At 41.7% G+C, this 24,347-nt stretch overlaps 1 protein-coding gene across 1 annotated transcript in view; it reads right to left on the bottom strand.

Annotated features, from left to right (window-relative positions):
• Window positions 1-24,347, bottom strand: part of ripor1 (RHO family interacting cell polarization regulator 1) — a 150,036-nt gene that overhangs the window by 56,733 nt on the left and 68,956 nt on the right. Inside the window, exons 3-6 of the mRNA XM_052028707.1 lie at window positions 17,551-17,703; window positions 13,003-13,081; window positions 12,359-12,382; window positions 10,460-10,513 (exon numbers count right to left, since the gene is read on the bottom strand). Coding sequence (XP_051884667.1) covers window positions 10,460-10,513; window positions 12,359-12,382; window positions 13,003-13,081; window positions 17,551-17,703 — 310 coding nt within the window. The remainder of the gene's footprint in view (window positions 1-10,459; window positions 10,514-12,358; window positions 12,383-13,002; window positions 13,082-17,550; window positions 17,704-24,347) is intronic.

Raw genomic sequence — 24,347 nt, 5'->3', positions numbered from 1 at the left:
TGGGAATTATACACCACTGAGTCTTACTTCAGTGGTGGGAAAATTATTGGAAAAGATACTTAGAGACAGGAATTATGAGCATTTGGAAAAGCATAGACTGATTAGGGATAGTCAGCATGGCTTTGTGAAGGGCAGGTTGTGCCTCACGAGCCTGATCGAATTCTTTGAGGATGTGACAAAACACATTGATGAAGGTAGAGCAGTGGATGTGGTGTACATGGATTTTAGTAAGGTGCTTGATAAGATTCCCTACGATAGGCTCATTCAGAAGGTCGGGAGGCATGGGATCCAGGGAAACTTTTCTGTGTGGATTCAGAATTGGCTCGCCCTTAGAAGACAGAGGGTGGTTGGAGATGGAGCGTATTCTGCCTGGAGGTCGATGACCAGTGGTGTTCTGCAGGGATCTGTTTTGGGACCCCTGCTCTTTGTGATATTTATAAATGACTTGGATGAGGAAATGAAAGGGTGGGTTAGTAAGTTTGCAGATGACACGAAGGTTGGTGGTGTTGTGGATAGTGCAGAAGGTTGTCGAGGGTTATAACGGGACATTGATAGGATGCAAAGCTGGTCTGGGAAGAGGCAGATGGACTTCAACCTGGGAAAGTGTGAAGTGATTCACTTTGGAAAGTCGAATTTTAAGGCAGAATACAGGGTTAAAGGCAAGATTCTTAGCAGTGTAGAGGAACAGAGGGATCTTGGGGTCCAAGTCCATAGATCTCTCAAAGTTGCCTCGCAAGTTGACAGGGTTGTTAAGAAGGCGTATTGGCCTTCATTAGTCAGGGGATTGAGTTCAAGAGCCGTGAGGTAATGTTGCAGCTCTATAAAACTCTGGTTAGACCACACTTAGAATATTGTGTTCCGTTCTGGTCACCTCACTATAGGAAGGATGTGGAAGCTTTAGAAAAGGTATAGAGGAGATTTACCAGGATGCTATCTGGATTGGAGAGCGTATCTTATGAGGATAGGCTGAGCGAGCTAGGGCTTTTCTCTTTGGAGCGAAGGAGGACGAGAGGTGATCAGATAGAGGTGTGCAAGATAGGAGATTTAGAGCGAGTGGACAGCCAGAAACCTTTTCCCAGGGTGGAAATGGCTAACATGAGGAGGCAAAATTTCAAGGTGAATGGAGGAATGTACAGGGGGGGATATCAAAGGCAAGTTTTTTTTTAAAAAACAGAGTGGTGGGTGTGGGGAATGCGCTGCCAGGGGTGCTGGCAGAGGCAGAAACATCAAGGACATTTAAGAGACTCTTAGATAGGCACATGAATGATAGAAAAATGGAGGGGTATGTGGGAGGGAATGGCTAGATTGATCTTAGAGTAGGTTAAAAAGTCAGCACAACATTGTGGGCTGAAGGGCCTGTACTGTGTTGTAATGTTCTACGCTCTATGTACTCATCAAGTCTCACATTCAAAGCACACCACTCCTTCATGCTTTTGAATCCTCCACTATAAAAGTTTGAGATAACCTCAAAGCCACACGTGACACCAACTGTATCTGGAGCGGAGATGAGCTCATGGCCCTTAGCTAACAATCACAGCAGTTTGTGTGTAATCAGTGCACAATGATAGAGCAGCCTGGCTTCTCTTCCCCTACTGAAAGTCATCATCAGTACTGCAAGTTCACCCATTAGTCATTGGAGTGGGAAGCAGCTTCTCTGCTCAGTCTAGTACAGCACAATACATAAACATTCAGAGGGAGGATTTCTTGAACCGACTTCATCCATAGAATAAGTATTATCTATTTAAAGTAGTACTCCTTTCATGTATTTGAGCACGTGATCAAACTTTTGACGTCAGTTCAGTGGCCGACTACAGTCAAATGCACAATGCAAAGAAAAACCTCATGTTTTGTACAAAAATCAAACACTGACTGGGTAAGCTGACATCTGGGCAGGCATTCCTAATTTATCCTTTTTTTTTCTAAACACAAAAACTTAGCAAACTGTAAAGAGTAGTAATGTAATTTATTCATGGATCAAGACAAGTGGTGCAAACCTGGCTGCTGGTATTTGTTATCAGTGGATTTTAAGCATTGACATACTAAGTGAGTCACTGAGTCAAAGTGAGAAGACAACTCTGAACAGGCTCTGAGGCTACTGGAATGCAAGCATAAAATTAATACACAATGCAAAACATTGTCATTCTAGACCTTTTTTGTGGTACCATGGATTAAGAATAAATCATTTGGAAATTTAGCTAGCTGCATTTTCAGGACAAAATTATTTGCAGATTGCAGCCACAAACAAATTAGTCTTCTTCCAAACCACTCGATTTTGTATACAACACAGACAGGGTTCCCCTTGTCCTCACCTACCACCCGACGAGACTCCATATCCAACATATCATTCTCCACAACATCCACGATCTCCAACGGGATCCCACCACCAGGCACATCTTCCCCTCCCCTCTCCGCTTTCTGCAGGGATCGTTTTCTCCGCGACTCCCTTGTCCACTCATCCCTCCCCACCGATACCCCTCCAGGCACTTATCCCTGCAACCATGCTAAGTGTTACACCTGCCCCTACACTTGTTGCCTCACCACCGTTCAGGGCCCTAAACAGTCTTTCCAGGTGAGGCAGTGCTTCACATGTGAATCCATCGGGGTCATTTATTGCATCCAGTGCTCTCGGTGTGGCCTTCTCTACATCGGAGAGACCCGACGTAGATTGGGGGTTCACCTCGACGAGCACCTTCACTCTGCCCGCCAGAACAGCCAGGATCTCCCGGTGGTCAGCCATTTTAATTCCACTTCCCATTCCCACATTGACATGTCTGTCCACGGCCTCCTCTACTGCAACGTTGAGGCTAAACGCAGATTAGAGGAACACCACCTCATATTCCATCTTGGTAGTCTCCAACCTGATGGCATCAACATCGATTTCACTAACTTCAGGTAACCACTCCGTTTCCCCCACCCCTTAGGTTTTCCTTTATCCCTCTAGCCCCTTCACCCCTACTCTTCCCCCTCCCCCACCCTCACAACCTGCCCATCGCCCACACCTTTCTCCCTCTGCTTCCCCACCACCTTCCCTTTATTCCATGGTCCACTGTCCTCTCCTGTCAGCTTCCATCTTGTTCAGCCCTTTGCCTCTTCCACCAATTACCTCCCAGCTTCTCACATCATTCCCTTTTGTCCCCACCCCACCCAACCACCTACCTACCTTCCCCCCTCGTCTGGATTCACCTAACACCTGCCAAGCTCATGGTCCTCCCCCCTCCCCCCCAACCCTTTTATTCTGGCTTCTGCCCTCTTCCTTTCCAGTTCTGATGAAGGGTCTCAGCCCGAAACATCTCGACTGTTCATTTCCCCCCCATTGCTGCTGTCTGACCCACTGAGTTCCTCCAGCATTTTGTGTGTTGCTCTGATTTCCAGCATCTGCAGTCTCTTGTGTCTGCATCAGGTGATTTGAATAGACACATCAATACAGCAGACAATCAGAGATTGAAACCAGAGACCCTTTCTAACCACTTCCTCCAAGAGACAAAAACATTGTTGTGGAACAAAAATTCATAGTAATTGTTTTTGTTAATTTATACACATGATATAGTTGAACCTAACACAGAGTTTAACATCAGAAGCAGGGTGCACCACAAAAACTGACACTGTGCAAACTACCTCAATAGTTTCATTACAGGTTTGTGCACACCTTCCATGATTACTTGCGAGGTTATAAGCCCAAATAAATATTCATTGGTGGTGATTGTAAAAACAACATAGTTATAAGAGTGTGCACATATATCTGCTTTAAAGGACATCCAGTCATTACAGAACCATTTCAGAGCATGATTTAAGCAATTTCCATGGCAACGAGTATTTGGAACCTCATCAATAGCAGTACTTCAAAAACAGGTGACACAAAACAGAGGCTGCAGTGATAAAGGGTCAAAAAAAAATTGTCACTTTATTCCTCAAACATTTGGGGAAATCTATTAATTTACGGAAGAGCATTTATAAAGGGGAAAATAAGATTAATGATGGGCATAGAAATTTGGACACAAAACTTGTTTATTTTTTTCCTAGCACTGCATGTGTAAGAAATAGCTTTTTTCTTTTGATTAATTACAACAATTTTAAGGTTAAATTCGACCACTGTAGAAATTCCACCAGGCACTTCAAGTCACAAAGAGCACTTGCTATTCTAACATGGTTTGCACTTCAATGCACATCAAGTAATGTCAATTCCCGTGACTAGGTAACTAGTGCAAGCTGTTTCTTTGTGGGATATTTTCGGAACCACCACATTTTAATCAGGTTCCCCTGGCTTGGAACCCCTCTCTGACAAGTCCCATTACTTAGATCCACTACTCTAGGACATCACCCACTATGCTTCTCCCACAATATCGTCTTCAATATCACCATACCCGTCACCCTAAACCCCCTCCAACCCCCACACAACTCTGCAATGACTCTATAACATGCCTGCCCAGGCTGAGGTATCCAACAATGAATCACAGACTGAATGAGCACCAGCAGGTCTATTTTCCCCAACAGAGGAATGTTAGAACATGCAATCACTTGCCATGAACGGCCATTGAGCAAAAGGCTGAGCAGGTTGTTTGATAAGGTTCAAGAGCAGGATACAAAATGAGATAAAGAGCAGCAGCTGCAGAGACGTGTGTTGGTGGTTATTGCTTCTCTCACCTCCTGCAATAGAAACCAGCAAGGTGGCTTAGTCATCTCCCCGACCTAGCCTGCTCTCAAACCTGGGGTGGGGTTGGCGGGCACTGAAGACATCTGCTCAGCAGTTGCTAATGGGTGGATCACTTGGAGGTTAAATTTAGTCTGCGGTCAAAGGGCAAGCTGCTAGCATTCACTGTAAGCAATCGATTCATGTAAGAAATCCTGGGGTAAAGGCTGACCCAGAAATCAGCTCAGGACTCATTCAGGAAAATACATACACTGCACAAATATCACACAGGGGAGCCAAATTTTCATTTAAATATGGGGAATCCTTTCCAATGTCAGCCTATAGGCAATATTACTTCAGATCCCGATTCCTGACAGTAAAGTGGCTGAGTGTTTATTGGTCTTGGTTCCTGTGCTATATAATGCAATTATACTAATTATCATTAGTGCAATTGTGTGGGGTAGAAATAAACTGAGGAATGTTGCCTCAAATATTGCAAAATCATTCAATGTTTGAGAAGCTTGCCTTTGGTCAATCCTACACAACCAACTATAGCACTATAATGAATGGAACACTTCTAGGTTAGGAAAGAAAGATAAACAATAGCTCACAACTTGCAGTTAAACAACTAAGGCATTTAGAGCTCACCATTATAAATAAGGGAAAAAAATCTGATCAGCTCTGGAGACCCTGAAGATTTCCCACTACTTCACACAGACAGGGTGCACTGTTTCTAACCTTTTCCAAAGCGAAGGGCAGAAATCAAGCAATTGATGACAACTCAAGATATTTATGACATACTGTCACTGCTTAAAATAAAACACACTTCATTAACTGCAATTTTATGTTTGTGGATTGTCATTCCCTAATTATCAGAAAATCCCATAATTTATATAAAAAAATAAATTTACTTGTGAAAATTATAATATTTCAGCAACTTCCAAAATCTCATGAGCATGTTCTGAACTTTATTTTGGGTTCTCCAAAATGCTTATAAAGCAGGTTAGAAATTGTGGTTTTTGCTTCTTTGTTGGTTAAGATTTTTTGAATAAAAGAAATGTGTTTCTCAACCTGCTTCATGACATCTATGTTGCTACTTAGCATCAGGTGTAGGAAAAGCTGAAATCCACACCAAAGACCCCAATGTCTTTGTGGACAGATTTTCTTGACATCATGGGAAGCACATCAGGTTGCTGCTGACCACAAAGTCCAGGTCAACCAGCTCGGTTGTGATTCTGTCCACATTCAGCTTGTGACCAACCATCGAGAGACTCATAAGTGGATAAGAACCACTCGTGGGAGGTCCGAGGGAAGTCAACTAAATCACACAAACAGAACAGAATTCATATTTGCAACAAAGTCAATGAAGACTCATTTCACTGTGGATATGAATTTTTGGAAATGTCAGCTCCAGATTTCCTGAAAGTTTGTCAAAAAAGCAGAGTGGAGAAGCAAAGCCTTTATGGAAAGGGTAGCACAGCAAAGAGTCCGGGTTCATCAGGAAAACACTGTACAGAGCCTGAAGTAACTGTCTAATGATGTACTCAAATGCTTTCCTAAACGTTAGGTTGAAAATTGCCATAAGATGGAATATGTTTGGCACATGTTAATTGGTCCTTGATTGAGTTTAAGCCTCCAGCTGCAAACAATTAAATCTGCATCTATCCACTACAAAGGTCAACTGTGTGTAACTAATGAATGGCCGTGGTTCGAGTGCTGGGTTCAACTTTCCCCCTCCCACATGCCCCCTACCCTTACTCAACAGCTTTTTATGAGGTTAATGCTGTAACAAACAGAATCACTTGATCTCATTTGCGGGTGCCTATTGGAGCAGCTCCAACTTTGTAGTTGGAAAGAATTAGACTGCATGGAATGGAACTGTTTAACACTATATTTTCTATTCCCAAGAACAAAACAAAAAAAAGAGGCAGTTAACAGAATGGATGATCATAAATGCAGAGTCCAGACAGCACAGACTAAATGTGTTCAGATCATCCAACAGGTTCAATCATGTTCATTGGGATTCTCACTCATTACTGGCCACAACCAATGATTTCATCATCAGATTCCGTAGGCACCAGGAGGATGATGCAATTTCATCTTGTCTGGCTGAGCTGGAATGTCACAATGGGTAGAAAGGCAGAGCACGTTGGATAGGGGGCAGGGGGTGAGAAGGAGGGGTCTGTGGTGGTGGTGGGTGGGGGTTAGGATGGGAGGCCGAGAGGGAGGGAGTCAAGCGAGAGTGAGAGGTCCTAAGGAGACAGCTCTTTATGCTTCACGATATCTCAGACTGTGGTAACCGTTTCTCTGGAAAGAGGTATCCCTGTTCTGGACTTTATCTTTCTGAGAGTAAATGAGTCATCTCCAGAGCCTGTTTCGTGAAGTGGTTGCAGCTGAGGAAGAGGAAAATTTTCACGTGGTATGTAGAGAGGTCCCAAGTTCCTCAGTAGTTCCAGGTGCACACAAATCCTTCGTTTTGTATAGTAATTGATGCTCCATGTCTAAAGCAGCCTGGGCCAAAGGGATAACAAACAGTCCTGATGAAGGGTCTCGACCAGAAACGTTGACTGTTTATTTCCCCCCATTGATGCTGCCTGACCTCCCTGAGTTCCTCCAGCATTTTGTGTGTTATTGTTGGATAAGAGCAAGAATCAGGCATACAGCCTCATGAGTCTGCAATGTCGTTCAGTAAGCTCGTGGTCAATCTGACTTAGGCCTTAGTTCCACTTTCGTGCCTGTTCTCCATCTCTATCGATCCCCCCATAGTCCAAAAATCTGTCAGCCTTGGATATATTCACTAACTCTGTCTCCAAAGCTCCCTGGAATACATTAACACCAAAGATTCATGACCCCCAGGGAAAAAAAATTCTCTTCATCTGTCTTAAAAGTGAGATCCTTTATTCAGAAACAATGCCCTCTAGTTCTCGATTTCCTCTCAAGGGAAACATTCTCTCAGCAACCACCTCTCTCACAACATTGTTTTTTTTAAAAAATGATTGGAATTCATTCTTCCAATTTCCAATAAGTATAGGTCCAACCTACTCATACATTAATCCCCTTCACCCTCGGAATCAACATCGTGAACCTATTCTCAACCAACTCCATTGCAATCATCCCTCTCTTTTAACGAGGCAACCAAAATATGCAATATTCCAGGTGTGATCCCAAAAAAAACACCCAGTACAGTTGAAGCAAGACTATAGAACATTTTACACTGCATTAGGAGTCAACTTTCCAATGCCCACCTACTTACTTGCTGTATCTGCTGGTTACCTTCCAGAGTTCCATGCATGACGACCACAGACCTCTCTGCACTGTTCTATAGTCTCTCTCCATTTAAGCAATATTCTGCTTTTTATTCTTCCTGTCAAAATGAATAACCACACATCTCCCCACATGATAATCCATTAACCAAACATGTGCTTACTTAGTTAACCCACTCACTTTCAATTTGGCATCGTTCTGAACTTCCTCAATTACCCAGCATGGGTCATCCTTAATGCAAGGTCTTTATTTCTCAATTAAACACGTTTGTTAGGAATTATGAAATAGTTCCTTGAATATCTGCAGCTGCTTATCTACTGTCTTACCTCTTAATCCATTTTCCTAGTCCACCTTAACCTACTCTGCCTTCATAACATTAAACCTGCTTTTATTTAAGACTCTAGTCCCAATCCAAGATCGCCACTTTCAAAGTGAATGTGATATTTCCTCGATCATTCTCCTCTAGAAGTTCAGTCACTATAACACAATTCATCAGTCATGTTTCATCACACATGACCAGATCTAAAATCTGAAAATCAAATCAGATGCTGGAAATCTGAAACAAAAACAGAAAATGCTGGAAAAACTCAGCAGGTCAGGCAGCATCTGTGGAAAGAAAAACAGTCAATGCTTCAGGTCTGCAGCCCTTCGTCTGAACAGATCTAAAATACAGCCTGATACCAGTTGGGTTCCACATTACATTATTCTAAGATGCTGGCCTGAATACCCTACGAGCTCATCCTCAAGGCTACCTTTGCCAATATGATTTCTCCAATCTACACGAAGATTCAAGTTGCCCACAATTGTACCTTTCCTACAACCCTGTCACTTCTTGCTCTATACTCTGTCCTACAGTGTGGCTACTATTAGGAGGTCTGTAGACTAATCCCACCAGTGACTTTGTTCATCTGCTACTTCTTGTCTCCAGCCAAACTGATTCTGCATCATGACTTTCCCAGCTAAGATCACTTCTCCCCACTGAACTGATCTCATCCTTCATTAACAAAGCTATCCTTCTGAACTGCCACGTACCCAGGATTATTTAGCTTCAAGCCTTGGCCATCTTGCAAGCATGTGTTTGTTATGATCATCAGATCACAGCCATTTATTTCTATCTATGCCAGCAATTCACCTACTTTGTTACAAACACTGCATGTATTCAGACAATTGTCCTTTTTACCACAATTCCCTGCTGTGGCCCTGTTTACACACTGTGCTCTTACATTACTATACACTCGTCCTTTTTCTAAATTTTCTGTCACCTGAACCCTCTGTTGTTGTTTAGTTTAAGTTCCTATTGACAGTCCTAGTGATTCAATTAGCAGACGTAGGCCCCAGCTCAATTCAAGTGAAGCCCCTCCGAACAGAACAACTCCCTCATTCCTCAGAACTGGTGCAAGTGTCCCATGAATTGAAACATGTTTATCCCACATGAATCTTTTTGACACACATTCTGATCGGAATCCAGAGATTACAAAATTATCCTTGCCACTTTGTTTCCGGCTGCATATCATCACTGGATGGAGACATTTTAAACCCAGGCCACAAAGAGGGAAATACAGTCCAAAGTCCACTGGGGAAAATAACAACCTTCTCAACAAAAATTTGCATTCATGCTACATTCAATATTAACACAATGGCAACAAAACTCCTACTTAAACCAATGGCTTCTCCAGATGTACCCCAAACAGATAATCCATCAACACACTGCACCTCCTGTTATTTACCATATCCTGTGGCATAGCCTTTACTGATTCTGTTTCTTCACTGCAGCAGACAAAACCACATCTTTATTTAGTCTGCATTATCACAGACCTCATTTATCTCACAATCCAGCATTTAACCTTGTCATAGTGTTATGCACTACAGGTAATCACGTCGACTGTACAATGAATCATCACTTTTAGAGTCATATTCAAGAGACAGCATAACGCAATTAAACATTGCATCATTACAACTACCAACATGATTAAACTGTAGACATACTGTTATCATCACTATCTGGAAATTAGGATCTACTGCCAAGATAGGAATGCAACAGATGGGAATGTAACAGATATCATAAATATTAACAGAAGGATCAGGGACAGTTTTGTTTAAAGCATACCTTCCACATAGATAGGCATGCATGGTATAAAGATCACTGGACTGTTGTTACCACAAGCTTCGGCAGCCATTGCACTGTCTGTAACCTCACTTGGAATAGACACGCGACAAGCAGCTCATCGAGAAGAGCACCAACAGGCAACCACCTAGTCGATGCCTTGATGTGCAGTTGATGACAACACCCATGAGAACACTAGTCAAAACTCATGCATTTCCACATCACCACAAGATGTGGCCTCTCTCACTATTCAGCCGTCATCAAGAAAACACAAAGGTTTACAGCAATATTGAGATCACAAGCAGACACAGTAAATTATAAAAACATCTCCACCCACAAGTTTCTACCTTGTAGCATTTTACTCAAAGCAAAACTCCCAGGTGTTGGTTTTGTGGTGTAAAACATACATTATGAAAGAAATACAAGAACGTCCTTGCTGGATGTTATATCTTGTACTCTCTTACCTTACTGACATGAAATTCCAATCGGCGAATAAACCTTTCAATTGACTTGATTTGCTGCCAGAGAGGAGGAGGATAAAAGAAAAAAGGCAAAATTAATCTTACTTAGCAAGTCTTTCTATGAGAAGCACAATAAGTAAATTTGTGATGCCTTTATGCGTTAGTCAGTCCAATATTTATTCACATTCCCCTGTACACAAATTCATCAAAATCCTAACTCAAAATCAGAGATTCAGCCATTCATTAAGCACAAGCAGCCTTTCACAAGGAGTTGCTGATTTGTTGCACAACTGTAGGAACCAAATGGGGAGTGTAAAAGTCTGCTAATTGGATTTAGGCCTAAAAGACACGGGGAAAATGCATGAACAGCTCACTACACATTTAGAGCGGTACATCAGCACTGCTAGAGAGACAGGAAATAACTAAAAATTTTCAAAATACTCAGCAAGTCAGGCAGCATTTGTAGAAAGAGAAAGAGAATTAATGTTTCAGACTGATGATCTTTCATCAGAACTGAAACAAAACTTCGTATTCAAAACCACACAACATACAAGTCAGTGGTGATAAACCTGATTCTGAAAACCAGGCCAGCTAGTAGCCAAACACAAGTTAACGTTCTTTTACTGAATTTATGTCAGCTTTTACTTAAATCATCATAGAATCCAATCATCCCTTTTATGATTTTGGACCCCTTTCAGAATTCATATTTGTCCCGCAACAGTTGATCTTAGCTGGAATAACCATTGGACTGGTGCAACTGGAGACAACATTAATACTAAAACATGAACGGCAATCTCAGTGTCACAGAACTGCTCATGTGGGAAATCTGTACAACTTTTGGGACAATATACACAAGGTTTTCTGGTCTCTCTTGGTCTGTAACAAATCAAAATTGTTTGGAATAATCGGTGTTTCATTGTCTGTATCAGCTTTTTAATCTATCACAATTTAAGACAAAGGTGAGAGTCAGAAAGATTCTAATTAGAGAGACTTTTATTCATGATGCTGCCACCCTCGTTACCACCAAAGGAGCGTACCTCAGCAATTTATTAATTATCTTTCAAGCTCGTCAGGCATTTTTGCTCACCATCAGCCTAAGGAAAACTTTTCTATAAGTGAAGGGAATTTCACAAGATCTAGTGATGACCATTAATGGGAACCAGTAACAAGCAAGTCAAAGGTTCACCTGCCCAGGTGCCTGAATGACCAACCTTTCAATGGAAGAACTCATGTATTCACAGCAGAAAAGCTACTGCCACCTTCAGCAAAGTACCTGAAAGAGCACTGAACAACTATGAAAGAGCACCGAACCAAGGTCACCAGCAAGACCAAAATTCGAGTGTACAAAGCTTACATGCCTAGCACTCTAGTGTATGGGGGAAACCCAGATAACTTGTGTATACTATGAATGTCCAGCTGTAGTGCTTGTGTCACATATTCAAATTTGTCAAACATGACAGCAGAGTCCATCCATCTGAGCAGATTGAAGGTGGTCACATCCAAAGTACATGTTAAATGGGTACTATTGAAAAGAACAGGATGCTTTTAGCTTAGTAATAAAAAGATGTACACGTGAAGGCACTTGGAATTGATCCCGATCTTTGGAACGACCTGGTAAATGACAAAGCAAGTAGCAGCATTGGCTCCAGAAGGGCATCAAAGAAATTGGCTCATAGCTGGAAAAGGAAGCAGGCAACTTCCAAATCGTGCAGTTTTGACATACTGGCATGTTTTCGAACTTGCAACCACAGCTGAAGATCCTGCAGATCTCAGACTGGACTAGTTAGTCACATGAGAAACTGCAAGCCATCTGTGCCTTAGGCTGCAACATCTACTACCTCTGCAGATGAAAGAATGCCAACTATCAAGTTAGTACTGTGGTGTAATATTGCAAGTTCTTACCTTGTCAAGATCATATAGAAATCCCTGAAACAACAAAACACAAAAGTTACCATATGCACTTTGTAAATAACTACTGTAAAACAGCCAAAATGCAAATAAGGATATTCAGGATGCAAGAGAAACAGACACCATTTCTTCAAAGAGAGCTTCTTTTCTCTACTCATGTGAACAGAAATACATCAGGCAAATTTCAACCTTAATTTGTTTGCAACGAGTTGACCTTGCCTTAAAAAGTCAAAATGAAACTGACACAAATATTTATATGTTGCAAACTGTCTGGAATTAATTGATGAGACATGCGAAACCATGACTGAAAACATAACGAGAAATCAGACAATCTCCCCATGCCAAGTGCCAAAATTAACAAATAAACAAAATAACTGAAGAAATTCTTTTGAATTCTGTAGGAACTCAGAGTGAAACACACAATAACAGGAATGCCAGAGGGTTAAGTTTAACTCTTAACAAATTTGGGATCCTGCATCCTTCTATACAATTATTTAACAGAAAAACTCAGTCAATATAGAGAAAGAATTCTTGTTGTAATGACACAAATGATTTGACTAAATCTTTAACTAGTCATTCACCATATCAACTGCCAACCTTCAGCCAATTTCAGATACAACTTGAACAATGTTCCTTACCAGTCTAGAATTCCTTTTCATATCTTTGAGCTGAGCTGTTAAATTGTCCAGTTCCACCTGATGAACTTGTAAGTATGCACTGTAAGTATACAAGAAGCAACATTTGCTGAGCCATCAGAACCAAAAGAGAAAGATACTTTAGTACTGCACCAACAAACAATAGAGCCTGGAAATAGTCCCTTCTTGTAAATGACCACTAACCATTCCATTTTACAGATCAAATAAAAAAAAACATGTGAGCATCTCTTGCTGATTTACTACCTATTCCCCCAGATTTATTGTTAATTCCCAACATCTGGCGGAAGATGCAAAACAAGAAGTGCTGTTAATACTCAGCTGGTCAGGAAGCACCTGTGGAGATGCACAATTAATGTTTTAGGTCAACCACCATAAATGAGGAACCTTATGATGAAAAGTCAATACTAACTCCATTGCTGTCTACACAGATGCTGCCCGACCTGCTGAATATTTCTAGCATTTTGTGTTTTATCTCAAATTTTCAGCATTTGCAGTACTTTGTATTTGGCATCCAGCTGTAGGCTTGATTATGCATGCTCAAGTACTTTCCAAATCCACAAAGGATTGTGCATTTCTTCCTTTGCCATTACTGCTAACAGCAGTCAGAAAACCCATCTGTTTTTGCTTAAATATAAATATTCGCCATCTGACATTCTGCACCTCTCAAGTCCATTGTTCATTTGAGAAGTCGTTCTAAAAGCACATCTCTTATAAGATGGGCAAATATCGACCAACAGGGATACACATGCTGCTTTAACTCTTAACCTGGTTATGGAGATCATCTTGGAAAAAAGTAATTAAGATTGGGATAGCATCATAGAAAGATACAGCATGGAAACAGCCAACCCAGTCTGCAACAGCTATCAACTACTCAAAACACCAATCTTATATTAATCCCATTTTTCTTTAATTTGTCCACCCAGATTCCATCACTCACCAGAGCAATTTAAAGGGGCCAATTTACATAGGAACCTGCAGATCTCTGGCATGTGGGAGGAAGCTATAGCACCCAGGGGGAAACCCACACAGTCACAGGGAGAATGTGCAAGCTCCACACAGACAGGATTGAACCCTAGTCTCTGGCACCATGAGGCGGTGACTCTACCAGTTGCGCTACAGTGATGCCCACAGTACAATGATGGACAAGAGAGGAATCATAAACTTGCAGTTGAGATCCTACCTTGAATCTTTATAACTTACTGGATTCCTACAAGTGACACAACAGAAAATGGTGCGAATAGTTCATGTTTCAGGTTTAAAAATCACAATATTGCAAGGTGCTTGGACCAAGCAATGGATGAAACAAATTTCTAATAAATTCCTTTAACTCAAAGCAGTGCATTGATCTATATTTGTTCCAGCCAGTATAAGACCAGTCAAGTGTCCCCAAGTGTCTTCTTACCTATTACAAATCATATAAAGGAGCCAAAGTATCCAAATCAATTACCCTGCCTTGCATTCCATTGTAACCCCTCATTGGTAAACAAGATCACAAGACAAGGGAGCAGAAGCAGGCCATTTGGCCCATCGAGTCTGCTCCAAGGAAAAGGGAAAAAAATGAGAAATGAGAAATGGGTGGGGGGGGGGGGGGGAACTATTCTAATCCCAATTTCCAGCCTTATCCCCATATCCCTTGATACCCCAACTACTTAGATATCTATCTATCTCTTCCTTGAACGCCTCCACTGATCTGGCCTCCACTGCTGTACCTGGCAAGGAATTCCACAATTTAACCACCCTCTGGCTAAAGAAATTTCTCATCTCTGTTTTGAAACTGTACCCTCTAATTCTAAGATTGTGCCCTCTGGTCCTGGACTCACCCACCAAGGGAAACAGCCTAGCCACATCTACTCTGTCCATTCCTTTCAACATTTTAAATGTTGCAATGAGGTCCCCTCTCATTCTTCTGTACTCCAGCGAGTACAGTCCAAGAGCCGACAAACGCTCATCATACGTAAGCCCTTTCATTCCTGGAATCATCCTCGTAAATCTCCTCTGAACCCTCTCCAACGTCAGCACATCCTTCCTAAGATATGGGGCCCAAAACTGCGCACAGTATTCCAAATGAGACCTCACTAGTGCCCCGTAGAGCCTCATCAACACTTCCTTACTTTTATACACTATACCTCTCGAAATGAATGCCAACATAGCATTCGCTTTCATTACCACCGATCCGACCTGGTGGTTAACCTTTAGGGTATCCTGCACGAGTACCCTCAAGTCCCTTTGTACTTCTGTACTTTGAATTTTCTCTCCTTCTAGATAATAATCTGCCCGCTTATTTCTGTTTCCAAAGTGTACAACTGAACATTTCTCAACATTGAATCTCATCTGCCATTTCCTTGCCCATTCTCCTAAACTATCTAGGTCTCTCTGCAAACTTCCTGTCTCCTCAATACTCCCTACTCCTCCACCTATCTTGGTGACATCCGCAAACTTAGCCACAAAACCATTTACTCCATCATCCAAATCGTTAATGTACAAGGTAAAAAGGAGCGGCCCCAACACCGACCCCTGTGGAACACCACTAGTAACCGGTAGCCAACCAGAACGAGATCCTTTTATTTCCACTCTTTGCTTCCTGCCAACCAGCCAATGTTCCACCCATTCTGTCATCCTACCTGTAATTCCATGACCCCTCATCTTATTAATCAGTCTCTTATGAGGCACCTTGTCGAAGGCCTTTTGAAAGTCTAAATACACAACATCTACCGCCTCTCCCTTATCCACCCTACCTGTAATTTCTTCAAAAAACTCCAATAGGTTGGTCAGGCAGGATCTTCCCTTCACAAAACCATGTTGGCTAGGACCTATCTTGCCTTGCACCTCTAGGTATTCCGTAACCCCGTCCTTGAGGATAGATTCCAATAACTTTCCCACCACTGGCGTCAGACTAATAGGTCTGTAATTTCCTTTATGCCGCCTCCTTCCTTTCTTATACAGCAGAACTACATTTGCGACCCTCCAGTCCTCCGGAACCGTGCTGGAATCTATCGATTCCTGGAAAATTATCACCAATGCCTCCGCTATCTCTAAAGCCACCTCCTTCAGAACCCGGGGATGCACCTCATCCGGTCTGGGAGACTTGTCAGTCTTTAACCCATTTAGTTTTCCTGAACACTCTAACAAAGGTCATGGCAAGTGATTACTGCACCTAATTGTGTCCTCCATTGACTCAAATCCCCCAAAAAAAGTGACTGAAGCCCAATTTACTAGAGGTCAAACCAAAAAAATCATTAATGAAGGCTGAGGGGTATTGTAGGTTGCCTACTGATCAACATTCATTTGGAAAACTTATTTCTAGGTGCATTACCACATAACTTGTGCTGTGTTACAATTGGTACAAATCATTGATAAATACAGTCTCATGAAAGAATTCACATTGATTATTGGGTTGTCAGAACATTAGAATTTTCTCAGTTATTCAGACAGATCAATTTGTCTGGAGTCTTTGACCTGAAATGTTAATTCTATTTCTCTTTCCACTAATGTTACCTGACCTGCTGAGTGTTCTAAGTATATCCAATTTTATTTCAGAAAGGGAATAAAATCAGGTTTGAAACATTCAAACTGTTGTAATTAGCATGCAAAATCCCATTCAATCTAACACTGAGAACAGACCAGTTTCCCCTCTGGTTATTGTATTCAAATCACCAACAAAGGAACTGTCATTCTATGTGACTACTACAATGTGTAATTAAAGAAGTCAGGCCACTTTTGCAAATACTGAATGGATAAGTCTCAAAGTTTAACGAATATTTAAAGTCAGGCTCTTGGAAGCATTGTATCCACTAATTAAGTGGGATTGAATATATATGCCATTACAAAGGCTTTGTACAGACAGCCTCTGTATACAGAAAGGGAGAATATTTGAGTGGGACTTTTTCATCAAGCAGCCAGTCATTAGAACTTTCAGCTATTGGCACTTCATTTATTTTAAGTGTCACAAAGTACTTCAGCAGCTAAGCAGTGGTGATTGTTCGAGGAGGATCCAAATGCCCTCAAAGCAAAAATGTGAGGTGGTGAGTCCATAAGCAGTTACCCAATACACTCAAATTTAAAACAAATTGCAGCTCTTTAATTTTACTAACTTTCACTTGCAGAGCAACTGAACTGCACTGGTTGTTCAAGATTGTTTACCAGTTGTCAGCAGGTTACAGGAGCAAGGGTGGGCAATAGGATTTGTCGACGTGGTAATTTGGTTAATAATTGGAAACCTTGTTTTTGTGGAGGTGAGGACACTGACACAAGAAATTTTGAAAATGAACTCAGAAGAATTTCTCCAGGTCCAATTTGCAACTACTGGATTCAGTGCAAACCACTTAAAAGAAAACAGCCAAAATCAGACATCATTCTTTTGGAGCACTGAACCCTTTGGTCTCAGTTCTCTTCACAGATCAGAAACAAACTTGCTGATAAATCAAACCAGCAGCGATTTTATAAAAGTCCCAAAAACAAATGTTTCAATTTTTATTATTGTCACACTTTTAAAATGATTCTCCCACCCCCACACAGAAAAAAATTCCTTACTTTAGGCCCTTTTTCAAAGCTTCATAAACCTCATCCAGCCGTTCAGGCTGAGGGTTCTTGGGTGGAAGTGACTTATGAGAAATGTTGAACATTTTGCTAGCTCGAGAGGGGGTCTTCCGCTGTGTTGTCGGTGTGCTAAACACCTTCAGCTTTCTGCAAGACAAACATAGTCAGAATGAGCAGCCATTACGAACACAACACCACCAACAAAAAAAATCAATGCCTCATCAAATCGATTGCTATGGAGGTGACATTCCTCAAAAATGTATTACATTTTCTCATTTTCTGATCAATAGCCCAGCAATAAAACTTGAGGGCTGTAACTTCAAAAGATGTTATTTTATTACATTGATAATAACTGTGAAGACCAGACATTGTAGTTCTATTATGAGAGAACTACAACCACTGCATGTCAAAACAAAGGATAAAAAGCCGTGGAGGAGTAAGAAACACAGGTGTGGGAGCACCTGTGGAGGGGAAATGACAAGTTGAGATCTTTATCTGAACTGTTATATGTCGTTTATGTGACCACACAGGAGTGTACACCTAGATATCCAGTCTCTTACTCCCTCCCTGGTACTACACTTTCCCTACTTGGTGTCTTCCCCATCTTACTTGCTTATCCCTCTTCCTGTCATCAACTTAGCTGAAATGTATAAATGAGAAAGTTAATAACATTTTTTCTTCCTTGCAGATGCCGTTTCCTGCACATTTCCAGCTATTGCTAATTTTTTATTTTGGGTTTGGTCCTTTTTCTCCCCCAAGCTGTGTCACTGTCGTAAGTGCAAACTGAGACTCGACATATGTTTAACCTAAGTACATCTCTCTCTCTCTCCAGGATGTGAACCCCAACTCTAACTCCTCACACCAAATATCCAGAGCTATTTTTGCATGCCATGCGCCTTAAAATTTCAGATTTAATTTTACCACCAATGCTATCCTTAAGAACCTGACATCAATGAAGGATTCACTTTCTTTTTTTTAAAAATGCAATTCACATCAAGTTAGACGTCCAATAGAAGTAAAAATATTGATATCTCAGTGAAGTTAAAATACCAAAACATTGTAATTAAAATACTAGAATTATGATCTACTGGCACATCTACAACTCTGGTCAATATTCTGTTTGTTCCCTAAGCCCTATAATTGGAGAATATTCAAATATTTGAAAGTTCAAGGTGCAGCCAATTTTGATAACATTCATTCTGATGGAATGTTTGATATTTGGGAAAAAAAGCAGGTGCACTTACAGTTTTTACATACCCAAGTTCCAGAATATTTTAATGTCACTTAAATGGTTTGTGCTCAGATACAGGATATGTCTGGACACAAATGCAGAGGGAAAACAAAACGTGTGCTGTGGAAAAAAATCTTTTTGACAATAGCAAAAGATTAATTTTGGCCCAATTTCTCCCCCTTAGCCACAACCACCCCCCTCTCCCCCCACCGAAAGAGAGACTGGGAACAAAAAGATTCAAAGCATACTCAATCATTTCAAAAACACAGCTTTACTTTGGACGCTGAACAACAGTAAAACTCCCAACATACTACTTGTTTGGCATTTATTACACATTCAAGGAGAGAGAGAAAATGCTGAATAAACTATCCCCAGTGTGGATATGCATTCAGATACAGATGAAGGCTGCTGTTTACCTCTTTTGCTAGACCAACAAGTCATTTCACAGCACAAACTCTTGAAAACAAATCAGGCAGTATGTAAATGCAAAATACCATCCCTGTTCCTTCCTTGAAATAGGAACCAACAATTAGCTTTCGGTTGGTTAGGGAGAGCGAGCAGGAGATAGACAGGAGTTATAAAGATTATGTAGACAGCACCTCAGTGGCAGTCCCCCTCAAAAACCCATATCTCATTTTAGATTCGGTTGGAGAGGATGACTTCATAGAGGAAGACCTCAGCAGCCAGGACCTTGGCACCGTGTCTGATACTGTGGTCCAGCAGAGGAAGAGACATGCAGTGGTTATTGGGGATTCGATAGCAAGGGGTACGGATAGGAGATTCTGCGATAGCGATAATGAGTCTCGGATGGTGTGTTGCCTCCCTGGTGCCAGGGTACGGGATATCACAGACCGTGTCGAGAATATTCTGAGGGGGGAGGGTGAGCAGCCAGAAATCTTGGTACATGTAGGTACCAATGATGTAGGTAGGAAAAGAGAAGAGGTCCTGAAGGAGGAATACAAGGCATTAGGGAGAAGGTTGAAAAGTAGGACCTCAAGGGTAGTAATCTCAGGACTACTACCCGTGTCGCGTATCAATGACAGGAAGAATAGAAAGCTCTGGCAGTTAAATGCGTGGCTGAGTGACTGGTGCAAGGGGCAGGGCTTCAGATTCTTGGATACCTGGGACCTTTTTTGGGGGAGGCAAGACCTATTTGCTAAGGATGGGTTGCATCTAAACTCCAAAGGGTCCAATATCCTGGCGGGAATGTTTAATTTAGTTGTAGGGGAGGGTTTAAACTGATCTGGCAGGGGGATGGTAACCAGGATGCTAGGTTACAAGATGCTAAGGTGAGGGAGAAAGTGTATAGAAACGAATCCATTGAGGATGGCAAGAATGACAGGCAGGTGATAAGTCAGGATAATTTACTGAATAATAGAAGTACAACAAATCCGGATGTTAGGATACAGAATGTTAGGATCGGGGATGAGGATGTTCGGATACCGAATGTTAGGATAGGGGATGAGGTCTACACGAACATGTCTAAGATAGTAGGTAGCGAAGATAGTAAGAAGGATGGACAGGTAGAAAGTCAGGATAATCTGCTGATCAATAGAGGTACAATAAAATCAATAGCAGATACCAGTCTAAACATACTATATTTAAATGCACGTAGCATCAGGAATAAAGTAGATGACCTAGTGGCACAACTACAGGTTAATAAATATGACATCGTTGCAATCACTGAGTCGTGGCTTCATGATGGATGTGATTGGGAACTGAATGTCAAGGGGTATACAGTATATAGGAAGGATAGGAGGGTAGGCAGAGGGGGAGGTGTGGCCATGATGGTTAGTAGCGATATAAAATCAATAGAAAGGAAGGACATTGGGTCAGAGGAGGTGGAATCCTTATGGGTGGAGCTGAGAAATAGCAAGGGTAAAAGAACAATAATAGCAGTCATATATAGGCCCCCGAACAGCAGTCAGGAAGTGGACCATAAGTTGCAGATTGAGATAGAAAAAGCATGTCAGAGTGACAATGTGAAGATAATTATGGGGGATTTTAACATGAAGGTGGACTGGGAAATGCAGCAAGGCGGTAGTACTCAGGAGAGTGAGTTTGTGGAATGTCTAAGGGATGTTTTTCTGGAGCAACTTATTGAGGAGCCCACCAGGGGATCGGCTGTTTTGGATTGGGTGCTGTGTAGTGAACCCGAGGTGATTAGGGAACTAAAGGTAAAGGAACCACTGGGAACAAGTGATCACAATATGATTGAGTTTAGTTTCAAGTTTGAGAAGGAGAAGCTGATAACTGGTGTATCGATATTTCAGTGGAATAAGGGAAATTACAAAGGTATGAGAGATGAGTTGGCCCAAATTGATTGGAGGAGTAAGTTAGCTGGAGGGACGGCAGAGGAAAAATGGAAGAAATTTCTACAGGAAGTAAGGACAATGCAGGACAGATATATTCCAAGAAAAAAGAAGGTTTTGAATGGAAAAAAGGCACAGATGTGGATAACGAGGGAGGTGAAGGATAAAATAAAAGCAAAAGGGGCGGCGTACAAAGTAGCAAAAATTAGTGGGAAAACAGAAGATTGGAACGATTTTAAAAATCTGCAGAGAGAAACTAAGAAGGTCATTAGGAAAGCAAAGATGAGTTACGAAAGGAAGCTGGCGGACAACATTCGGAAGGATTCTAAGAGTTTTTTTAAATACATAAGGAATAAAAGAGAGACACGGGTTGACATAGGACCAATTGATAACGGTGCAGGAGGTATTATAATGGATGATAGTGAGATGGCAAGGGAATTGAATGAATATTTTGCATCGGTCTTCACCGTGGAGGACATAAGCAATGTGCCCATTAGTCAGGAGTCTCACGAATTGGAGCTGAGTTCAATTGAGATTAATAGGGAGAAGGTGCTTGGAAAACTAAAGGGGCTTAAGGCTGCTAAGTCTCCCGGACCGGATGAGGTGCATCCCCGGGTTCTGAAGGAGGTGGCTGTGGAGATAACGGAGGCGTTGGCGATTATTTTTCAGGAATCGATAGATTCTGGCATGGTTCCGGAGGACTGGAGGGTAGCGAATGTAGTTCCGTTGTATAAGAAAGGTGGGAGGCAGCACAAAGGCAATTACAGACCTATTAGTCTGACGTCAGTGGTGGGAAAATTATTGGAGTCTATCCTCAAGGAGGAGGTTACCGAATACCTAGAGGCGCAAGGCAAGATAGGACCTAGTCAACATGGTTTTGTGAAGGGGAGGTCCTGTCTGACCAACCTATTGGAGTTTTTTGAAGAAATCACAGGTAGGGTGGATAAGGGAGAGGCGGTAGATGTTGTGTATTTAGACTTTCAAAAGGCCTTCGATAAGGTGCCTCACAAGAGACTGATTAATAAGATGAGAGGTCATGGAATTATGGGCAGGGTAGCAAAATGGGTGGAGAATTGGCTGGTTGGCAGGAAGCAAAGGGTGGAAATAAAAGGATCTCGTTCTGGTTGGTTACCGGTTACTAGTGGTGTGCCGCAAGGGTCGGTGTTGGGGCCTCTCCTTTTTACCTTGTACATCAATGATTTGGATGATGGAATAAATGGTTGTGTGGCTAAGTTTGCGGATGACACCAAGATAAGTGGAGGAGTAGGGAGCATAGAGGAAATAGAAAGAATGCAGAGGGACCTAGACAGTTTAGGAGAATGGGCAAGGAAATGGCAGATGAGATTCAATGTTGAGAAATGTGCAGTTGTACACTTTGGAAGTAGAAATAAGCGGGTAGATTATTATCTAGAAGGAGAGAAGATTGATAGTGCGGTAGTACAAAGGGACTTGGGGGTACTCATACAAGATACCTTAAAAGTTAACCACCAGGTTGGATCGGTGGTTAAGAAAGCGAATGCTATGTTGGCATTCATCTCGAGAGGTATAGTGTATAAAAGTAAGGAAGTGTTGATGAGGCTCTACGGGGCGCTAGTGAGGCCTCATTTGGAATACTGTGCGCAGTTTTGGGCCCCGCATCTTAGGAAGGATGTGCTGACGTTGGAGAGGGTTCAGAGGAGATTTACGAGAATGATTCCAGGAATGAAAGGGCTTAAGTATGATGAGCGTTTGTCGGCTCTTGGACTGTACTCGCTGGAGTACAGAAGGATGAGAGGGGACCTCGTAGCGACATTTAAAATGTTGACAGGTAAGGATAGAGTAGACGTGGCTAGGCTGTTTCCCTTGGTGGGCGTGTCCAGGACCAGAGGGCACAATCTTAGAATTAGAGGGTACAGTTTCAAGACAGAGATGAGGAGAAGTTTCTTTACCCAGAGGGTGGTGAAATTGTGGAACTCCTTGCCACGCACAGCAGTGGAGGCCAGATCAGTGGGGGTATTCAAGGAGGAGATAGACAGATATCTAAATAGTCAGGGTATCAAGGGATATGGGGATAAGGCTGGCAAATGGGATTAGAATAGTTTTTTTTTCCTCTCTCTTTTTTTCCCACCCCATTTCTTTTTCCCTTTTCCTTGGAGCAGACTCGATGGGCCGAATGGCCTGCTTCTGCTCCCTTATCTTGTGATCTTGTGAAGGAGACTGGGACAGAAGTAGCAGAGCAATTCATCAGTCAGCTTAAAGATGAAACCTGTTTAGCCTTAACATTTTTATCCTGATGACCCTTTTAGTAAATGGCTAATCAGTTTCACACTCCTAATAGCCCTGTATATCTTCTATAAACAATTCACATTTCATGACTCTGTCAGAACAGACTGGATTTCCCCTGAACTGTTCTGCCCAGTCACAATCAACAGATCTCAAAAGAAAACAGCTATTGCATTTTACAGATATTTGGTGCACCTGTTACAGGAATTCATGGACCCAGCAAAACCATACTGACTGCTTGTGCACTCAACTGCAGGATAGCTCAAACTGCCTGGACACCAATGGTTAATTTGTGATTTGAACGATTAGGTTTCCCAATTTGTTAAATACTTCTAATACTAATGGATACTCAGAGTTTCTGGTTCACTAGAACGCACAATTCAAACAATCATTCAAGGAAACCAGAAGTTTCTGCCAAACAAAAGAAGTCCCAGCAAAATGTTTTTACTCTTGCCCAACCCTTCCTAACAGTAGTTACTCAATGCCCATTTCTAATTCCATAGGCTTCAGAAGAGCTCCAAGTCTTCATTCAAACTTTCACAGGCTAGCACACTTCAAAAGGCAGGAGAAGATTGGATCAGATTATTCACCTTACCTGCGCTCTAACCTTTTGTAAATCCTGCATGAAGGTACCCAATTCCCCCTCCATCTCAGTTCTGCAATATCTCATCATTATTTTTTAATATTTCTGGTCAAAATGGACAATTTTACATTTTTCCACTTTACATGCTAGATCTTTACCCAGTCCCTTAACAGATCAATATCTCTTTCAATATCCTTATGTTCACTTTACAACTTAATTACCTATCCATCTTTGGATCAGAAAAGTTAGAAACTCTTCAGTGCCTTCATCCAAGTAATTTACATAAATTGTAAAAAGTTAAGATGATATCTTTATTAGTCACATGTACATCAAAACACACAGTGAAATGCATCTTTGCGTAGAGTATTCTGGGGGGCAGCCCTCAAGTGTCGTCACGCTTCCG

This window comes from Pristis pectinata, chromosome 13, assembly GCF_009764475.1.
Source record: "Pristis pectinata isolate sPriPec2 chromosome 13, sPriPec2.1.pri, whole genome shotgun sequence".
In the NCBI taxonomy this organism is placed as follows: domain Eukaryota; kingdom Metazoa; phylum Chordata; class Chondrichthyes; order Rhinopristiformes; family Pristidae; genus Pristis; species Pristis pectinata.
Note: the sequence above shows the minus strand (reverse complement) of the source record. Positions and strands in the feature narration are given on the sequence as shown.